Here is a 20,807-nt window from a genome sequence, read left to right on the forward strand (position 1 = left end):
TGTTGTATCAAACATTATTACCAAGAATCAAGTTGGTCTTGTATTTCAGTTTTACCTAGACACAATAAAATGCTTATATTATGTTAACAATGTATTTCTAAAAACATTACCATAAACCAGACTGATAAAATGTGCACCTTTGCCCACAGTGTGACAGTAGGAAAGAAAGCTAAGAACAGGCTGATCTTAGAACCTAATTCATAGCTTCAGCCTTGAGGTTTAAGAAAAAACAGGTGCTGTAGAAAATTACATGACCAAACATAATGGAAAGCTATTACAATAACCCACATTGTTATTTAAAGTATCCTAAAATAACAATCCAAAAGGCGAAAAGAAAAAACATCAAAACTTTGAGTTGTTTTCTTTCCAAAGGTTTTCTTTACGTTACAAAATAAGTGATTAGCTTTGACTATAAGCAGAATGTATACATTATCAACACTGTATATAGGTAAACTCAAAAACTTAAAAACTTAAAAGAACTCAAAAACTTATTAAAGTTTGACTAGCCAAAACCATCCCCAATAAAAAAAAAAACACCTGGCAGCTTCCATAAGAAAATGTATTAATTCTCCTGACTTGCATGTTAAGTAGACAAAAGAACAAAAACATATTTTTTAAATTTACATAAGAAAAAAGAACATTAAAACTAAGATGACTTTCAGTTATATTATTTTACTTATATACTTTTATTTATATTATTTTATAAACTATAGTAATTATTTTACTTAATATATACAAAAGCCTGCTTTTGCTTTTGAAATTCATAAGGCATTAAACTATATAAAGCTACATTAAAGAAAGGACCATCGTTCTTCACAATGAGAGACAAAATAAGAAAGATTTTTGACTCAGGAATTATAATACTCATTGACTGTAACTGACTAACCTGGGAATGCTCAATTAACTGATCCTGAGATGCTTTGGGGATGCTTGTTAGTAAGAAGTCCCCTTACTGTGGCAGCAAGTTTCAGTGAGATCAATAATTTAGAACAGAATAACACATCAATTTATGACATTAAATGAACTTGGAATTTCAGATTCTTTCATGTGCCTTAATGTTTAATCCAGAGTTTTTAGTGGTTCTTCCACAGCCTATCTATATCTCGCCTTATCTAAAAAATTTCACAGAACTTCAACAAAAGTAGTTAAAAATTTTACAGAACACCAAAAAGAATAAAAAATTCTTAACTTTTCAAATTATACAAAAAAGTTTATATCATCATAAACTGAAATTTATTTTTGAATATAACTACCCCTACTGCTGGTACAAATCATAACTATCAATACTTTTATTTCTGTGGGTATCTTAATTTTACTATTTTTAACTTTGGTAAAAATAATTAGGAAAAAACAGCATTCACAAAGCATACTGCCATTTCTCATGGTCATTCTTCTTTTCTTATTGAGGTCTCACAGTCATGTTTCCATTCTGAACAACTGAACATGACATAACTATAAAATTATCATTGAGAATACTTACCCACCCACAAAGCAGAGGATATAAAATGCCAAATAAAATATTACAAAGGGTCCAAATGTTATCAGAGAAAGGACAATGCCAAGGCTTCCCCATCCCCATATGGATAGACTGGTCTGAAACAAAGCAGGAAAAAAATCTTTTTAATAAATAAATAACTTTTCATAGCAACTAGAAAAGAACCAACAAAACTTTTTCATAGTTTATATTTTTGTCCTTTTAAGCATTTCACAGCACTGTTTCAGTAATTTTAAAAATATTTACTTTTAAAAATACATTACTGGAAATTTATCTGCAACAATATATCAAATCTATAAGTAGAAATAAATTTAAAGTATGTCAGTAGTGTTTTTAAAAATCCACTGGGAAAATAAATGAGAAAGAAAAAGTTACATAAACTCTTGAATGATATACTTGCATGAGAAGTGATAAAGTACTTATAATAAAAACATTTATATATTTATATATGCAATAGCATGTATAAAAGGTACAGATTTTACTTGTTTAGAATACTCTTAAAACTATAGCATGAGACTTTAAAAATTAAAATTTCAAGGTAAGAAATCCATCTCTCACTGAAAATATATTTTTTTTTGCTCAAATTGTGTGTAGAGATTTGCAAAATTATAATTACACAACTTAGTTACCAAAATTTACCATGAGTACAACAAATCATCCCATAAAATTCTCCATCTTTATAAACAAATCCTATTTCGTTTAGAAATACACTGTATTGTCTATTAAAAACAAACTGGATTCTAGCAATTTATTATGAGTAAAATAAATGTATTCAGTTCAACAAGTTCCTACATCCATCTGCCTTGTACTGTGAGGTATACAAAGGATGTGTTTGTCCCACTCCTGCCATCAAGGAGCACAGAGAAGAATGTCTTACAGGAATGAAACAATTAGACACTGAACCAAAAGAAAATAATAGAAAGCAATAGAAACCAAAAGAAAATAATAGAAAATATGCTAAACTGAACAAAATTAATGACCAAAAAACTATGGAACAGACAATAAGTACTATGGATTATGAAAGAAAGTTTTACTTATTTATTCATTCACCAGTCATTGATTGCTTCCTCTGTGCTCTAAGTTCAAAGTGCTGGGGATATCACAAGGAATAAGACATTCTAATAAGGGAACAACAACAAGCACACTCTCATGTATTTACATATCTTCATAAATTCACATTCCAGAATAAAAAAAGACAAAGAAATAAATACATTTAGTGAAAGAGGAGAGTGAAAAAGCTAGCTTAAAACTCAACATTCAAACAATTAAGATCATGGCATCCAGTCCCATCACTTCATGGCAAAGAGAAGGGGGAAAAGAGGAAAACAGTGATAGATTTTATTTTCTTGGGCTCCAAAATCACTAGAGATGGTGACCGCAGTCATGGAATTAAAAGATGCTTGCTCCCTGGAAGGAAAGCGATGACAAACCTAAACAGCGTATTAAAAAGCAGAGACATCACGTGGCTGACAAAGGTCTATATAGTCAAAGCTATGGTTTTTCCAGTAATGAGAGTTGAAATATAAAGAAGGTTGAGGGCCAAAAAAATGATATTTTCAAATATTGGTGCTGGAGAAGACTCTTGACAGTCCTTTGGAATTCAAGGATATTAAACCAGTCAAGCCTAAAGGAAATCAACCCTGAATATTCATTGAAAGGACTGATGCTGAAGCTCCAATACCTTGGTCACCTGATGCAAAGAGCTGATTCGCAGGAAAAGACCCCGATGCTGGGAAAGACTGAGGCAGGAGGAAAAGGGGGCGACAGAGGATGAGATGGTTGGATGGCATCACTGACTCAATGAACATGAGTTTGAGCAAGCTGCTGGAGTTGGTGGTGATGGACAGGGAAGCCTGGTTAACTGCAGTCCATAGGGTTGCAAAGAGTCAGACACAACTCAGTGACTAAACAACAACAAAATTAGTATCAGATGGGAATGAAGGCTATACAGGAAAAGAAAGCAATTATGACTGGTCTAAGAAGCTTTCAATGATCAACTAACACATGAACAGAATCTTGGATAAGATTTAAGGAGAATTTATACTAGTCTTCCTATCCCCAAATAGTACTTTTCCATTTATTCATATCTTCTTTTATATCCCTCAGTAAATGGCTTTTTTATTTTTTCTTCTACATAAGGCCTACACAACTCTACTTCATTCATACTTTTATTACCTTTTTTCCTCACCCTGGCCACTCGTCCTTTTAACCAGACGACAATGCCTGTTGATGAAGTTTCTACTCTGCCTTCCTGAGCAGCTCCTTGAATCAGCTGGGGATACTACTGCACCTATAGAAGTGGTCTTCCCTGACCGTTTTTTTTCTGTCAAAATTCATTTTTATATATAGAAAATAAAAACTTATTCCAGTTGTTACACTTGAAGCTGCTAATAAGCAATTTTTAATCACTAGCCAATAATAAAACAGTTTTATTGTTTTAACCATTTGTTTTAACCAATTGTTTAACCAATTGTTTTAACCAAAACAATGAAACTGTGGCTTTAAAAAAGTCTTTAGCACCATTTGCATATAGGCCTTTCAGACTTTGTTCTTTAAGTTTCTGAAACTTTCCTGTCTGTAAAATACAGAATTGCTAAGCTACACAAGGAACCCTCTCTGGGACAAGCAACGAGAAGGTTAAGCGGTCAATAAACACTCAGCCTGGTGACGTGAACTGTACAAGACCCCACCCTCTCCACTCCAGCTCAGGAGGGACCTGCCCCCACACACTGAGCTATGAAGAGCCCCACCGTTAGTAGCTGGAAAGACCAGTTTTAACAGCAAGTAACAGTAAATCTCTGGCACAGAGGCTACTGTCTTTAATATCCTATGATTTTAGTAAATTCTATAAATAGCTTGGATTTAGTTCAATTTATTCTGAAATGAAACACACTTAGTAAGGTTAAACTACTCTGCTAGGTAAGTGTCTGCTGGTTTAGTGTCCTTACAGAATATAAAAACATAATCCATGTAGGTAAGTCATAGTCTTAAAGTATACTTAGAATACTGCATTATTTAAACCAAAGTCTAACAAAATGTCTACAAATAGAAGCAGCTAATGAAACCAAAACCAAAGTTATGACGAAGGAGACTCTTTCACTTGAAGCTGTGTCGCTTAGAAAACTCAAAGCCATTCAAGGGTGGTGAAGGCAGCACCTTTAGATAATTTCAATCAGGACCAGAAATCAGCACTTTTCAGAATAGTCCACAGAAGTGTTCCAAAGACTCTTATGCAAAAGAATGTCAAATTTTCTGCATCAGTGAGCAGTAGTGTCCATCAGAACTTTCTAATAACTCAAAGACAAAGGCAAGTCCAACTTGATCAGATGTCAAAGGAATGGAAAGTGGACTATCAGGTCACCCTTATAGCTTCTACTGGCTTTTTACTATATGCTGTTCACCGGTGTGAGTCAGATGGACTTCTGAGGAGAAGTGTTTGGTGGCCAGGACCTCTTTTGAGCATTTCTTCCTAACTGGAATACACAACAGATAAGGAAGAGGGATTCTCAGGTAACACTAGTAGTAAAGGACACACCTGCCAAAGCAAGAGTCAAAAGACAAACAGGTTCGATCCCTGGGTCAAGAAGATCCTCTGGAGGAGGAAACGGCAATCCACTCCAGTATTCTTGCCTGGACAGAAGAACCGGGAGGGCTACAGAACATAGGGCCCCAAAGAGTCAGATACGACTGACGCAAGCACAGCATAAGGAACAGGGGAGGTAATATATGGAAGCTACTCTGTCCAGCTTAAAATGAGTTAATTAAGCCCATATATGCATTCAAGAAGACCATGGATCCTCTAGCTGTGGACAGTGGCTGATGTGGTCATCCAGAATCGACACTGTGGACCACAGCAGTGTTTTCCTATACAGCTCCAAAAACCCTGGCGATTCACTGGATCCAATGGCCCATAGATAAAATGCATGGGAATGGAAACAGACAGAGCTCCCACCAGCATCTTCTGAGCTTCTTTCTTCCTCTGACTGATGTACTCCAAGAGACTATCAATAACCACAATCCCGTCATTGTCGCATATCCCTGCCCACATGTCCCAAAGCTCACTCCCAGAGGGGTGGGTGTACAGCCTGAAGACTGGGTGAGATCTCGAGAGAATACGAAGTAGTTCATCAGCTACGTGAGCAAGAGTGACAGCATGCCTCCATCTCTGAGAAGTCTTTGGAGAAGGAGAGGACAGTCTTAGCAAATAAACCTCCATTTGAAAAAAAGAAACCCTAGATGGTAAGCAGACAGATCAATTCTGCTTGAACTTACACAGCAGCTCCTGAGCAACAATATCCCTAACAGTCGTGAGACAACAGGTTGATCCCATGGTTCTGAAGTCCCAGATGCCTCATAGCACCTTCACGATGCTGGCCTGCTTGAATATGGAATAGTGATGTGGTCTCGGTTTGCTGCTGAGGCCAAAGGCTAGGAAACTGAGGGCAATCACTCAATGAAACCTGAGGGTCAGACCTTCTGAAATTTTGTACCAATCATAGCTGGATGTTGGAAAGCCATGTAAAACCACGACTATCTCTGGACCCATGGAGAAGAAGATCCAACCACATCCCATGGAGAAGAAGATCCCATGGTAGAAGATTCGAAGTCCCTTGAGAGTAAAAAATCTGCCTGATGACTTCCATGAGTAAAGAGCAGGTGAAAGCTGGGGGCGGAGGGAAGGAACTGCAGACATGCCGCAAGCAGGGCCAACAGCCAACAGCCCCACTGGACCTACCACTACTTCATCATGGTCCAGGTAAGACCTAGGCCACAAGACTCCATGTTTGGGGAACCAGGCTGTGCCTCCCCTGACTTCTACGTAAGAGCTAAAAGTAGACCATGGTGGCTTAGAAGAAAGCACAGAGCGTTTCGGTTCCCCTGACAACACTTCCGCAGAACACCCGGTTACCTGATCCATGCTACAGCACTGCGAGACGGCCAACTACAAGAAACAGATGCTATTTCAACCCAGATCCACTCAAATAAAACTTTCCTGAAAAGAGTTCTTATCAACTCTCAGGAAAGCCAAACCAGACCATGAGCCAGATAATTTATCCAATCTACCTTCTTCAATGAAATCTGACCCAATATTAGCAATACTACTACTTTACAAAGTTATATTTATGCTTGCCAGCCAGTTTTTAAAGCTAAACAACTTACCGATTAACAACTCACAACTTAAGTAAGTTAACAACTTACTATTCAGAGGTTTTAAAAATAAAACCAAGCAAAATGGCTGTCTCTGGAGATGAAGGAAGGAAGGCAGCAGGCAACTGGAGGACAATACGTAAGGGGCTTCTCAAACAGTACTCAAATGTTCTGGTTTTTAACGAGGCATTTGCTTTAAACAGTATAAACATGTTTTCCATCTGTTTGAATATCAATTCAAGAAGTTTAAAAATTAAAGAGATTTTCAAAAAAGAAACATAATTATATAATCTGGGAAAGATTATTAACTCAATTATTTAACATGAAGAGATGCTCAACTGTCTAAAAACTCAAATTTTCAGAATCTTACAAGTCTCTTCCTACTTATTGGAAAATGGTTAGCAAAAGTCATCAAAAGACAAACTCTTAATTCATTCATTTGACAAATATTTGTGAATACCTACAATGTGCCAAACCCTAGTGAGTCAACAGTAAACAAAACAGACATTACTGTCACATGAAAAAAAAATCCACAGAAGACCCTTTCCTCAATTAAGTTTGAGAGAAGTTTCTATATTCCAGGGACTAATAAAATTAAACATTTCAAATCAAGTAAGTCAAGTGCACATTTGTTTTGTGGTTAATCTTATAATATTTAACTTCAAATATTATATGATTCAATGAAACATGAGTATAGAGAACTGTCCAAAATTAAGGAAGTTTTTTTTAAGGAAGTTTTTTTTTTTCCCCAAGGAAGTTTTATGATATATTTAGGGTTCCCATTTATATGTTTGGCTAATATTATAATCTTATTATCCAGTGAGATTAAGAAAAATATTTCATCTAAAACCATTCAAAATTTTTGAGTTCTGATTATTTTCTTACATGACACAGGATGATACAATTTAGGACAGTTCTGTACCACATCAGAAATTTTTTACAAATTCAGAATGGAAGCCAAAGAACAGAAATAAATCCACGTAACAGTGATTTTTATTAAAATAATACTTTTCATTAAAATTACTATTTTCTTCTCCAAACACAATAACAACACTGAAATATCCATATGTCTGCTTCCCTAAGATAATCAACACACCAACTGTGAGATGGAAGAAACCTCCAAGATCATCTCCTGCAGTACTTTTCAAACTTTAAGGATCTAAAATGCATGTTCTTAAAATGCAAATTCTGGTCCATTATGTCTGGGATGGGGTTTGTGATAGTTTCACTTCTAATAATTTACCAGAACTGTTCAGAACTAAGAACAATTATATATTTATAATGCTACCGAAATTAATCCCTAAGTCCACAAAACCTCACTCACAATTCCAGAATCTCTGAAAAACAAAATTGTACCAAGCATTCTACTTATGTACGTCATGTCCTCCTCAGAACAAAAACCTTACTCACAATTCCAGAACCTCTAAAAAACAAAATTGTACCAAGCATTCTACTTACCTACTTCATGTCCTCCTCAGAACAACTTAACAAGTAATCAAGAAGGTAATATAGCACAGTGCTCAAAAAACATGAACTCTGGAGTTAAACTGAATAAAAATCTAACTTTCATTATTTATTAACTGTGTAACCACTCCATGCCTTTATTTCTTCATCTATGTTGTATGGTTTTTCTGGGCAGTAAATTAGTCTATGCTCTAGCGCAGGCATCCCTAACCTCTGGGATCTAATGCCTAATGATCTGAGGTGGAGCTAATGTAACAATAAAAAAAATACACAGTAGAGGTAACGCACTTGAATCATCCCAAACCCATCCCCCTTCTCCCTGGTCCATGAAAAATCATAATCCATGAAATGGGTCTCTGGTGCCAAAAAGGTTGGAGACCACTGGTCTAGTGGTCAATTTTAGCTTAATCACTATTATTATTTCTAGTTTAACAACAGAGAAACTAAAGTACAGAGAAGATTTTTTAAAAATGGTCCAAGGTCACACGGCTATTAAGAGTAAGAGTGGGATTTGATTCTATTCAAATCCTGACTCCTAAGGAACCTTAAAATTTTTCAGTTGACAACTGCCTGAAGTTAAAAGTAACAGTAAGAAAAAAAAAATTAAAATCATAAGTGAGCGGTTTCTTTTATTTAATTAATCAGCTTAATATGCCTCCCAAGAAATTACAGTCAGAAAACTACTTGAAATGAATGCAATAAATTCCTGATTTGAGTATAAAGTACCTAAATATAAAGTATAGGTTTTATTAGACAATCAGTTCATCCACATATTCCTTATATAAATAATGGAAATAATTTTGGTTTCAAGGGTATCAGTTTACTAGCATGCATGTATCAGTTATACATATCAGTTTGGCCTTGAGCAGAGAGACACACAAAGACATAAAAAATGACCCCTGCTGCCAAGATGCTTAAGAATCAAGAAGCGATAATGTAAAAAGTCTTATATGACTCCTGATAGTACAAAGCATATGGAAGTAACTTACATTGTAGTATTTCATGTCTATTAACTCATACTACCATTTATCTCATTTGATCCTCATCACAGACTTCTATGATAGGAAAGGTAGCATAATACAGTACTAAAAACAGAATCAGAAATCACAGGTTCCAGTTTGCACTGAAGTTTTGTGTAACCTCTGCAAAATCACTAACCTCTCTTTGATTCAGAATTCACACTAGCACAATCAAGGAGCTGAGCTGCGAAACCATCTCTCAAGTCAAGTCCATCGAAGGCACACTGATTAGGTAACTTTGACGCAGAGCCAGGCGTAAACTCTCCTGCTTACATGTGGAGAGTGGGGCTAAGTGGAAACAGCTATTTTCGATCCCAGGAAGAACAGACTGTCAGAGTTTTCAGAGAATGGACTTTGGACTCTCCTAAGGAACCAGAAATCAAATTGCCAACATCTGTTGGATCATCGAAAAAGCAAGAGAGTTCCAGAAAACCATCTACTTCTGCTTTATTAACTATATCAAAGCCTTTGACTCTGTGAATTACAACAAACTATGGAAAATTCTTCAAGAGGTGGGAATACCAGACCATCTGACCTGTCTCCTGAGAAACCTGTATGCAGGTCAAGAAGCAACAGTTAGAACTGGACATGGAACAACAGACTGGTTCCAAATCAGGAAAGGAATACATCAAGGCTGTATACTGTCAGCCTGCTTATTTAACTTATATGCAAAGTACATCATGAGAAACGCTGGGCTGGAGGAAGCACAAGCTGGAATCAAAACTGCTGGAAGAAATATCAATAACCTCAGATATACAGATGACACCACCCTTATGGCAGAAAGCGAAGAACTAAAGAGCCTCTTGATGAAAGTCAAAGAGGAGTGTGAGAAAGTTGGCTTAAAGCTCAACATTCAGAAAATGAAGATCATGGCATCTGGTCCCATCACTTCATGGCTTATAGATGAGGAAACAATGAAATAGTGACAGACTTTATGTTTTGGGGCTCCAAAATCACTGCAGATGGTGACTGCAGCCATGAAATTAAAAGACATTTACTCCTTGGAAGGAAAGTTATGACCAACCTAGATAGCATATTAAAAAGCAGAGACGTTACTTTGCCAACAAAGGTCCCTCTAGTCAAAGCTATGGTTCCAGTAGTCATGTATGGATGTGAGAGTTGGACTGTGAAGAAAGCTGAGTGCTGAAGAATTGATGCCTTTGAACTGTGGTGTTGGAGAAGACTCTTGAGATTCCCTTGGACTGCAAGGAGATCCAACCAGTCCATCCTAAAGAAAATCAGTCCTGAATATTCACTGGGAGGACTGATGCTGAAGCTGAAGCTCCAATCCTTTGACCATCTGATGTGAAGAACTGACTCACTGGAAAAGACCCTGATGCTGGGAAAGACTGAAGACAGGAAGAGAAGGGGACGACAGAGGATGAGATGGTTGGATGGCATCACCGACTCAATGGACATGAGTTTGAGTAAGCTATGGGACTTGGTGATGGACAGGGAAGCCTGGCGTGATGCAGTCCATGGGGTCACACAAGAGTTGGACACATCTGAGTGACTGAACTGAAGAGTTTCAATAGAGTGAGTCAGCCACTCTCAGTTATATTCACCTGGTATGTCTCAACACATTACATGGCATAGGGCAGCCAGCCAGACAGGGCTGAGACTCATAAGGCTGATATTACTTCAGTGCCAACCTGGGTCACAGAAACTACATACAGGAGCTCAACAACAAAAGTAAGTACCCACAAGAAGAACGACCTTATTTAAACTATGGACTGTTTTCCTTCCACCTTATTCCGTCTGTAAGTAATTGCAATAGAATGAGCTCCTGACACTGAACTTTGGCTCATTCAACAATATACAATAATTTAACCAAGGCCTGTTACAAAGAAGCTGCTCAGTAAATATGGAACTAATTAATTCATTTACTAACGAGAGAAGTGAAATGAGGGAAGCAACAGAAAGAGAAGGGAGAAGGGCAAAAGGGAGGAAAAATGGAAAGGGAAAGTGAAAAAGAAAAGGACCCTTAACTGAAGTCCTCCTCCTCACTCCCACCTTAGGACTGTATGCAGAGTTACACATTCCTACCAGCATAACCCACACCAAGGCCCCAATTTCAGAAAAAAAATAAAAAAGGAAAAGCTTGAAAAAAAGGTTTCAACATACCCTACACCAGCCTACATCACGATTTCCCATTCAGGGAGGCAGCACCGAGAGGCTGTCACACAGGGGCCATCAGTACATTTAGCTAAGTTGGTCCCAAACCCCTCTTTTGATACTCTGGGGACATGTAAATAAAGACCCTCTTCCACTCACAGCTAGTATATCCTTGTGGGGATGATTAAATACCAGCGTGATACGGTGCATGTTTTCAATCCAGCTGCTGGGCCAGGAAGGACAGAGGGCCTTGTCTCTAAGACAGCCAACTGCCAAGCTGGCGAAGATTATGGCCACTGGGTACCTGTGGACTTTCTCCTCCCACCCCCAACCAGGGTGCCCAGAATATGCATATATGTATATATATGTTTATATGTGTTATACACACACATATACACCAGCCCCATGTACTTAGTTCTCTAGTAACAGAACTCTCTCCCTTAAAATGGAGGTCTACAGTTCAACTTTTACATATTTTCAAAAATTAATTATGTACACATATGTAGGTAACTACTTTAACAAACCCTTTAATTTTTTATTAGAGCAGTAGTTATAAAAGGTCACATACTGTTATATAATTATTACACCTAGCATCCAATGACAAAGAAAACACAAGATAACAAAAAATGATACAATTAATTCAGTGTTTTTTAAACGCGATTCCATCAATTACAAAATAACTATATGCGCAGTTTGAATAAATAACAGGTACATTCATAGGCATTTGCTTATTCAGAATACAAACTAAGCGAGGCTGCAGAACCTCTCCCCACCCCCACAGCCCATACATTGGGAATCACTGGAATTAGAGTCTAAAAGAAACTACAGTATTGAAAAAACAAAAGACTGTATTTACTGAATGCTTTCCCTTATACAGAAAGAATAATAAAAGTATTTAAAATGTGGATGGAGCAGTATAGCAAAGAACAGTCCTGACAGGCTTCTAGCAGACTCAAAGCCTCCAACTGCAAAACCACATTAACAAGGCTTCCTGAATTTCTGATAAAAGGCCCAGAAGATACACAAAGCTGAAATAAATTAACCAAAGGTGCCTTTTAGAAGCGATATTTTTCTAACTACACACAATATCTTTGTGCCTTAATAATAAATAATTTTAAAAATAGTAAAGTTTTTAAATAAACTTTTAATCTTTATCAAAAAGAAAATTACTTTCCTTATGTTTCCACTTGACAGATAAATGTCTATGTTTAATTTATATCTATATCAGTTTCATTCCTAAACAAATATGTATGTGTGTGTATATATGTATTATGTACATATAAATGACATGCAAAAAGGAAAAGTATTCCCTTAAAAATAACTGATCAAAGCAAGTTTTAAAGCTACTAAAGAATAAGACAGCTGAATATCTAATTATGCAAGCTGATTGAATCCATCAATGTATTAGAAAATACCAATTCTGTGCATTTTGAACAAATTTTTTTGTATTAGTATATGTACCCAGATTATTTTTTTAATTCAATTACATACCAAGAAAGAAAAATATGTATAGCTATCATTCATCCAAGAAAGGGAGGGTAAGAGTTATAAATATAGAAACATTTGCTTGTTCTTTTAAATGTAAGGATATATAGAAATTTTTTTAAATGATCTACAAGGAATGGAGAAAATGGAGTAAAAGAGGACAGGTATGAGAACTAGGCACATCGAAACTACTTTGATCTGCGGATCTAATTTTGTATTGGTATAAACATCTTACACATAAAAAGAATTTCAAAAGCAATCTCTAAAAAGCAAAGTGAAATTTGAAAGTCTAACTATATATACTAACAATGTGGAGAAACCATATAGAGGAAGTATTTCAAGTGACTTTAAAATACACTAATTTTACTGTGAATCATTCCATCAATAACAAATAGTGTTGACAGTTCCAACAAAATGAACTCAGGCTATTGGAGGAGTGGCTAATTCCAAGTCTAGAGCAGGAAATGAGTTTAAGATGGGCCCGAACACTTTATCACACCAGAAAACTACCAAAAATGACTGAAAAAATGTCAAACTCAGCAGACAACCTGAAGAGGCTTCATCTGGCTAAAAATGGAATTAGTAACAATAACAACTGCAATGGACTGGAGTACTTCAAATATCTGAGTTCATGAAATGTAGATACTTTTAAATTTCACTGATCATCTTTGAAGGGTTCTAAAAAACCAACTATTTTTGAAAAGTGTTAAAGAAATAGCCATTTATGGGGTGATCAGAGAGTTGATATAAAAATCAGTTTCTCTTTAAGGAGAAAAATTCATATAATAAGGAATGACAGAATATTGCCATATTGCAATCCCTAACATATTAGGGATCTAGCAATCTAGGTAGGGCATGGGAGTGGGGGAGGGAGGAAGATAGGAAAGAGAGAAAATGAACCAAACATACATGCCTCTTGAAATAAAAATACACATCAATTCAATTCAGTAGCTCAGTTGTGTCCGCCTCTTTGTGACTCCATGGACTGCAGCACATCAGGCCTCCCTGTCCATCACCAACTCCCGAAGTTTACTCAAACTCATGTCCATTGAGTCAGTGATGCCATCCAATCATCTCATCCTCTGTCGTCCCCTTCTCCTCCTGCCTTCAATCTTTCCCAGCATCAGGGTTTTTTTCCAATGAGTCAGTTCTTTGCATCAGGTGGCCAAAGTACTGGAGTTTCAGCTTCGACATCACAATCAAAGTTTTGTAGGGGTGGGGTAGGGGGAAATCAAACCTGAATCTGATTGAGGAAAGGCACAAAGACTGAGAAAATGTTACAACACATCACGGAGATGAACTAAGCAAAATTCAGACTATGAGAAACAGTAACGGGCAGAAGACCCAACTCCTTCAACAAATACAGGGCAAGGGGGAAAAAAGAGGAGGAGGGGAGAGGAAGGTAAGGAGAATCTGTGGGTTAACACTGCAATACGCAAACTTATTCAACTTGATTAAAAACAAAAATACAGTGGAAGAGAAGGAGGAGGATAAGGAGGGAATGAAGGACAAGAAACTGGGCAATTCTAAACATTTTTTAATGACATTAACAAGTTGCTGTTTATTTTTTGGCCGATATAATGAATGGTGACAGCTATTATGCTTTAACAAAAAGAACCCTTAATGTTTTAGAGATGCATGATGAAATATTTAAAGATGAAATCATATGATCTAGAATATGCTTCAAAATAATCCTGGAAGTAAGACAGCAGGGGAAAAGTGAAAAAGGATCAACACAAAATATAAATAGCCATGAGGTGATAAATGTTTAAGCTGGGTGTGACAGAGGGAAGCTCATTACATGCGTCTTTCTACTTTTAAGGTTTGAAATTTTTCATTAAAAACATTTTTTAAAATACACAATAATCACAAAATTCACTTACATAGTAAATGCACTTGTATTTCTTAAGGAATCAATACCAGAAATAAACAGTCCATAACCATGATAAATGTTCACAGCCCAGAGACTTAAATTGGTATTAAAAAATTGATTAGTTGACAGTAAAGCAATATACACTTGGCTATTCAATTAAGACAAAGATTCTTTTAAATCTGGAACTACTTTAAGTAATGAGTTTTAACATCCTATCTCATGTGTGGGTTATGTATTCATTTTAAATAGGAACTACTGTCTTCTAAAATAATTGTTTCGGGAGGTTACACTGATCCTTAATAACTGAATAGCTATGTATTGGGCCTTAATCATACAAATATGAATCAAGCAGTTTCTGCCCTCAAAATGCTCACAAACTAGGAAGGTAAAATACACATGGAATGATAAACAACTGTAGTAAGTGCCATAATGAAAAGTTAACAAAATGTTTGGGAATACAAAAAAGAGAAGTCCTCCAGAGCTTAAACAGTAGTGACAAATTCGCTTTGTCTTCCAAAAGCAGTTTTGCAGGTGAACAAGAAAAATCAATCTCTTTTCTTTACAGTTACCCACTTCTTTCCATCAAAATGGTATTATTGAAAACTAATTAGTAAAATTCCAAGTGAACAAAGATTCAAAAATGCTAGCACTACAAAAGACAGTGCCACAGGGGAAGTACTCTGACTCAAAAGTAGGACAGAGAATATCATTTGTTTACTGAACTTAGACCCAATGCTCAAGGCTATTTATACTTTTATGTCTAAGTATATTTAAGATTCCATCTATAAAAGGCAACAAAGTAAGTTATGAGGAATAAATGCAGTATTAAAGAGTTTCCAAAACAACACAAAACCAAACGACAGTCTTTTCAACGAATGGTGTTATCAAAATCAGACATCCACATGCAAAAAAAAAAAAATAATCTAAGGCACAGATCGTATACCTCTTACAAAAACTAACTCAAAATGGACCATATACCTAAATGTGAAACATAAAACTATAAAGTTCCAGAAGATAACATACATGACTTTGAGTATGGTGATGCCTTTTTAGATGTAACACCAGACATAATCTATGAAAAAATTAATTGATAAGCTAGATATCATTAAAATTAAAACCGTCTGGGTCTGCAAAAGACAGTATTATGATAATTAAAAGACAAGCCACAGACTAGGGAAAAATATTTGCAAATGACATATCTAATAAAGGACTTTTTATCCAAAACTACAAATAACTCTTAAAACTCAACAGTGAAAATAAATTCTGGTTAAAAAATGGGCCATAGATTTTAACAGACATCTCACTAAAGAAGATATGAAAGTGAAAGTGAAAGTTGCTCAGTTGTGTTCAAGTCTTTGCAACCCCATGGACTGCAGCCCACCAGGCTTCCCTGTCTGTGAAATTCTCCAGGCAAGAATACTAGAGTGAATTGCTATTTCCTTCTCCAGGGGATCTTCCCAACCCAGGGATTGAACCCAGGTCTCCTAAACTGGAGGCAGATTCTTTACCATCTGAGCCACCAGGGAAGCCCCAAAGAAAGATATACAGATGGCAAATGAGCACATTGAGAAGATGCTCCACATCATATGTCCCAGGGAGACACAAATTAAAACCAGAAGAAGATACCACTACACACCAATCAGAACGGCTAAAATCCAGAATAACTAAACGCTAGCAAGAATGTGGAGCAACAGGAACTCACTGGCAGCAAGGCAAAATCATACAGCCACACTGGAAGATAAGTTTGGCAGTTCCTTACAAAACTAAACACACTCTTTACCATAGAGTCCAGCAATCATACTCCTTGGTATTTACCCAACAGAACTGAAAACTCATGTCCACACAAAAACTTAAATCAACTTATTCATAACTGTCAAAACATGGAAGACATCCTAAAGTAAGTGAATGGATATATAAAGTGCGGTACACCCAGACAATGGAGTACTGCTCAGCACTAAAAAGAAGTGAGCTATCAAACCATGAAAAGACACTGAGGAACTTTAATGCATACTGCAGAGTGAAAGAAGCTGACGCAAAAAGGCTACTTACTGTGTGGTTCCAAGCATGTTCTGAAAGACAGCATCATGGAGACAATAAAAGACGGGGGTGGTGTTAAGACCGAGTGATGAACTGCCAGAGCACAGACAATTTTTAGGACAGTGAAAATACCCTGCACGTTATTATAATGACAGATACGCATTATTATACTTTTATCCAAGCCAACAGAACACACAATACCAAGAGTTTTGAACCCCAAAGTAAATTATGGATTATCATGGCTATATAGGTTCATCTTTGGTTAAAAAAAAAAAAAAGTACCATTCTGGTGAGAGAGGTTGATAATGAGAAGAGACTATGTGTGAGACCAGGGAGTACATGTGAAATCTCTGTATCTTCCTTTTAATTTTGTTACAAATCTAAAACTGCTCTTTTAAAAAGTCCTTTAAAAACTACATATAATCACAAGCACAAGATAGTTTTACAAAAGGAGACAATGGCTACAAGACACTACCAGTTATTAATTATAAAAACCTGGTAAACAGTCATAGCCAGCCTTATCAATGCCCAAAAGTACAAAACTCAACTGTAAAACTGCTCAAAATTCATTCAACTTTAAATAAAATATAAAGAAACCTATTTTACATTATCTTAAAATCAATTCTTGAGATTGATTTCACAGATTTCATAATCTCTCATCTTAGTATAGGAAATAAGAGATCAACATCTCTGATACAGGAAAACCTAAGAGAACATACACAAAATATGTGTCATATATTTAAAAAAATTTGTTAGGCGATCAGAATTTTAGTTGACATAACACATTAGCACACACTTCAACCAGCTCCACCGAAATGCCACTCCTCCCAAAGAAAATCACACTGTCTTTACTCCGGATACCTGGTGTGTAAAGTCCTCTCATAATGTAATCTGGTGTGGTCAAAAGCCAGCTAGATCAAAATCAACAATCAAATCCTAACATTTTGTGGGACAGCTTTTTAAATATAATTTTTAATTATGAGATCTAACTGTTATACAAATGGGATTTATTTACAAAGGAGAGTTGCTGCTAAAAGGGAACATGTACACTCAAAACTATGAAAGTTCCACTTGCTGGAATCATTCCTTCTCCCTCCCACGGAGAACAAACAGAAAAGCTAAAGGCCAGTTTCAACATATCCCCCTAATTTTCCTATGGAATGAGGAGGAGATTTTTCTATAAAAAGCTTTTACTTTGACTCAACCGAAACAAACAAAGATAATACAGTAAGCCCTAACGTATCATACTTTAAGTACATTCAGTACATCAAATGCTCAGAACTTGAAAACCATCAAGTGACAGAAACATTAATATTCATGTGGTTTACATTCTGGTGGCAAAATACCAAAGTTGCATTTGTATGTGTGTGTGTTTAATTTTGTACTTAAATATGCATGATAAAATAACAGAAAAATATCCTCCCTAACTAAACACTCTAGTTTCAAGTCACTGACCATGGTACCCAGGATCAAAACCTCAGCAAGTAAGGAACTGAGGTGGGGAGGATTCACTACCAGAATACTGACTGAAAATGGGATAGGTCTCAGACCATCTGACTTCATGGTTCATTATTACTCAATCTTCAAAATCAAAGGATTTGATTTGATTTTCCACTAGTCAGCCAAGGCTTTCAAGTCAAGTTTCCTCTCCTACCCTAATAAGTAACAGAATCAAACATATCTCAGACGTTTCAGTAGGTCATGCGGGTTGGCCTTTGACACAAAGAATTTAAGGTTTAAGAAAGAGATCAAAAATTGACAGCACATTATTTTGTTAAATTCTGAATAAAATTTTTTAAAATCACCTAAGAAAAATAAGATAACTTTTCTCGAAAAACAGAAAAATTGGGAATCACCTCTGCAAGGCAATAATGGAATAAAGCTGTGTCACAACAATCTCCATGAAAATGAGCCACAAAGGCTTCAGGATTGCCACAGTCCCAACATATGCTACAAGGTGTACCTGATGCGAGTCCAAGATGTGATTTATCAGTTTATAGTTATTTTAAAGAAAGAAGCAAAATATTTATCTGTATCTATATCACTGTCAAAAAAGGAAAAACAAAAGATAAACCAAGAGCATAATATGTTTTAAAAATGGCAGTCTGTTTCTTAGTAGACGTTAGAATACCTATTCCCATTTCATGAAGGGATGTGAATCCACATAAATGATTTAAGCATTTCCTTTTCTCTAGTTTAGTTTGACAACAGACACTTCAAAGAGGAATAAACTAACAGCCTCAAGAAGAATCCAGCTGCATAAAGAATGAATTGAGATGAAATCATATCCCTTATGATTATATGGTGGAAGTGACAAATGTATTCAAGAGCTTAGATCTGATAGAGTGCCTGAAGAACTGTGTCTGGAAAGAGGTTCGCAATACTGTACAGGATGTGGTGATCAAAGCCATCTCCAAGGAGAAGAAACACAAAAAGGCAAAATGGCTGTCTAAGGAGGCCTTACAAATAGCTGAGAAAAAAAGAGAAGCGAAAGGCAAAAGAGAAAAGGAAAGATACACCCATCTAAACCAAGAGTTCCCAAAAACCAGTAAGGAGAGATAAGAAAGCCTCTTTAAGTGAACAAAGCAAAGAAACAGAGGAAACAACAGAATGGGAAAGAGATATCTCTTCAAGAAAAGTGAAGATACCAAGGGAACACTTCATGCAAAGATGGGCTAAATAAAGGACAGAGACATTATGGACATAACAAAAGCAGATGTTAAGAGATGGCAAGAATACACAGAAACTATACAAAAAAAGATCTTCATGACCCGGATAACCACAATGGTGTGATCACTCAACTACAGCCAGACATGCTAGAGTGTGAAGACAAGTGGGCCTCAAGAAGCATTACTATGAACAAAGCTAGTGGAGGTGACAGAACTCCAGTTGAGCTATTTCAAATCCTAAAAGATGCCGCTGTGAAAGTGCTGCACTCACTATGCCAGCAAATTTGAAAAACTCAGCAGTGGCCACAGGACTGGAAAAGGTCAGTTTTCATCCTAATCCCAAAGAAAGGTAATGCCAAAGAATGTTCAAACTACCACACAATTATGCTCATATCACACGCTAGCAAGGTAATACTCAAAATCCTTCAAGATGGGCTTCAACAGTACATGAACTGAGAACTTCCAGATCTTCAAGCTGGATTTGGAAAAGGTAGAGGAACCAGAGATCAAATTGTCAGCATCTACTGGATCATAGAAAAAGCAAGAGAATTCCAGGAAAGCATCTACTTCTGCTTCATTGACTATGCTAAAGTCTTTGACTGTGTGGATTACAACAAACTGGAACACTCTTCAAGAGGTGGGAGTATCAGACTACCTGACCTGCCTCCTGAGAAACCTGTATGCAGGTCAGGAAGCAACAGTTAGAACTGGACATGGAACAACAGACTGGTTCCAAATTGGGAAAGTGCATCAAGACTGTATATTGTCACCCTGCTTATTTAACTTATATGTAGAGTACATCATGTGAAATACCGGGCTGGATGAAGCACAAGCTAGAATCAAGACTGCTGGAGAAATATCAGTACCTCAGATATGCAGATGACACCACCCTTATGGCAGAAAGGGAAGAGAAACTAAAGAGCCTCTTAATGAAGGTGAAAGAGGAGAGTGAAAAAGGTGGCTTAAAACTCAACATTCAAAAAAACAAGTTCACGGGATCCAGTCCCATTACTTCATGGCAAATAGATGGGTAAACAATGAAAACAATAACAGACTTTATTTTCTTGGGTTCCAAAATCGCTGCAGACGGTGACCGCAGTCATAAATTAAAAGACAATTGCTCCTTGGAAGAAAAGCGATGACAAACCTAGACAGCATACTAAAAAGCAGAGACATTACTTTGCCAATAAAGGTCTGTATAGTCAAAGTTATGGCTATAACTTTGTGATGTGAGAGTTGGACAATAAAAAAGGCTGAGCATCAAAGAACCGATGCCTTAGAACTGTGGTGCTGGAGAAGACTCTGAAGGAACCCTTGGACAGCAAGGAGATCAAACTAGTCAATCCGAAAGGAAATCAACTCTGAATATTCATTGGAAGGACTGATCCTGAACCTCTAATACTTTGGCCACCTGATGCAAAGAACTGACTCATTGGAAGAGATCCTGATGCTGGGAAAGATTGAAGGCAGAAGGAGACGGGGGTGAGACAGGTCAAGATAGT

General features: G+C 36.6%; 1 protein-coding gene and 1 pseudogene across 2 annotated transcripts in view; both read right to left on the minus strand.

The window, feature by feature from the left end:
- SNX13 (sorting nexin 13) overlaps window positions 1-20,807 on the minus strand; it is a 141,610-nt gene that overhangs the window by 93,885 nt on the left and 26,918 nt on the right. For both annotated transcript variants that reach the window (XM_065938699.1, XM_065938700.1), the window contains exon 2: window positions 1,481-1,593. In XM_065938699.1, the coding sequence (XP_065794771.1) occupies window positions 1,481-1,593 (113 nt within the window). The remainder of the gene's footprint in view (window positions 1-1,480; window positions 1,594-20,807) is intronic.
- Window positions 5,243-6,413, minus strand: LOC136171035 (mesoderm-specific transcript homolog protein pseudogene; annotated as a pseudogene).

The sequence above is a fragment of the Muntiacus reevesi genome, chromosome 6 (genome assembly GCF_963930625.1).
Source record: "Muntiacus reevesi chromosome 6, mMunRee1.1, whole genome shotgun sequence".
NCBI lineage: Eukaryota > Metazoa > Chordata > Mammalia > Artiodactyla > Cervidae > Muntiacus > Muntiacus reevesi.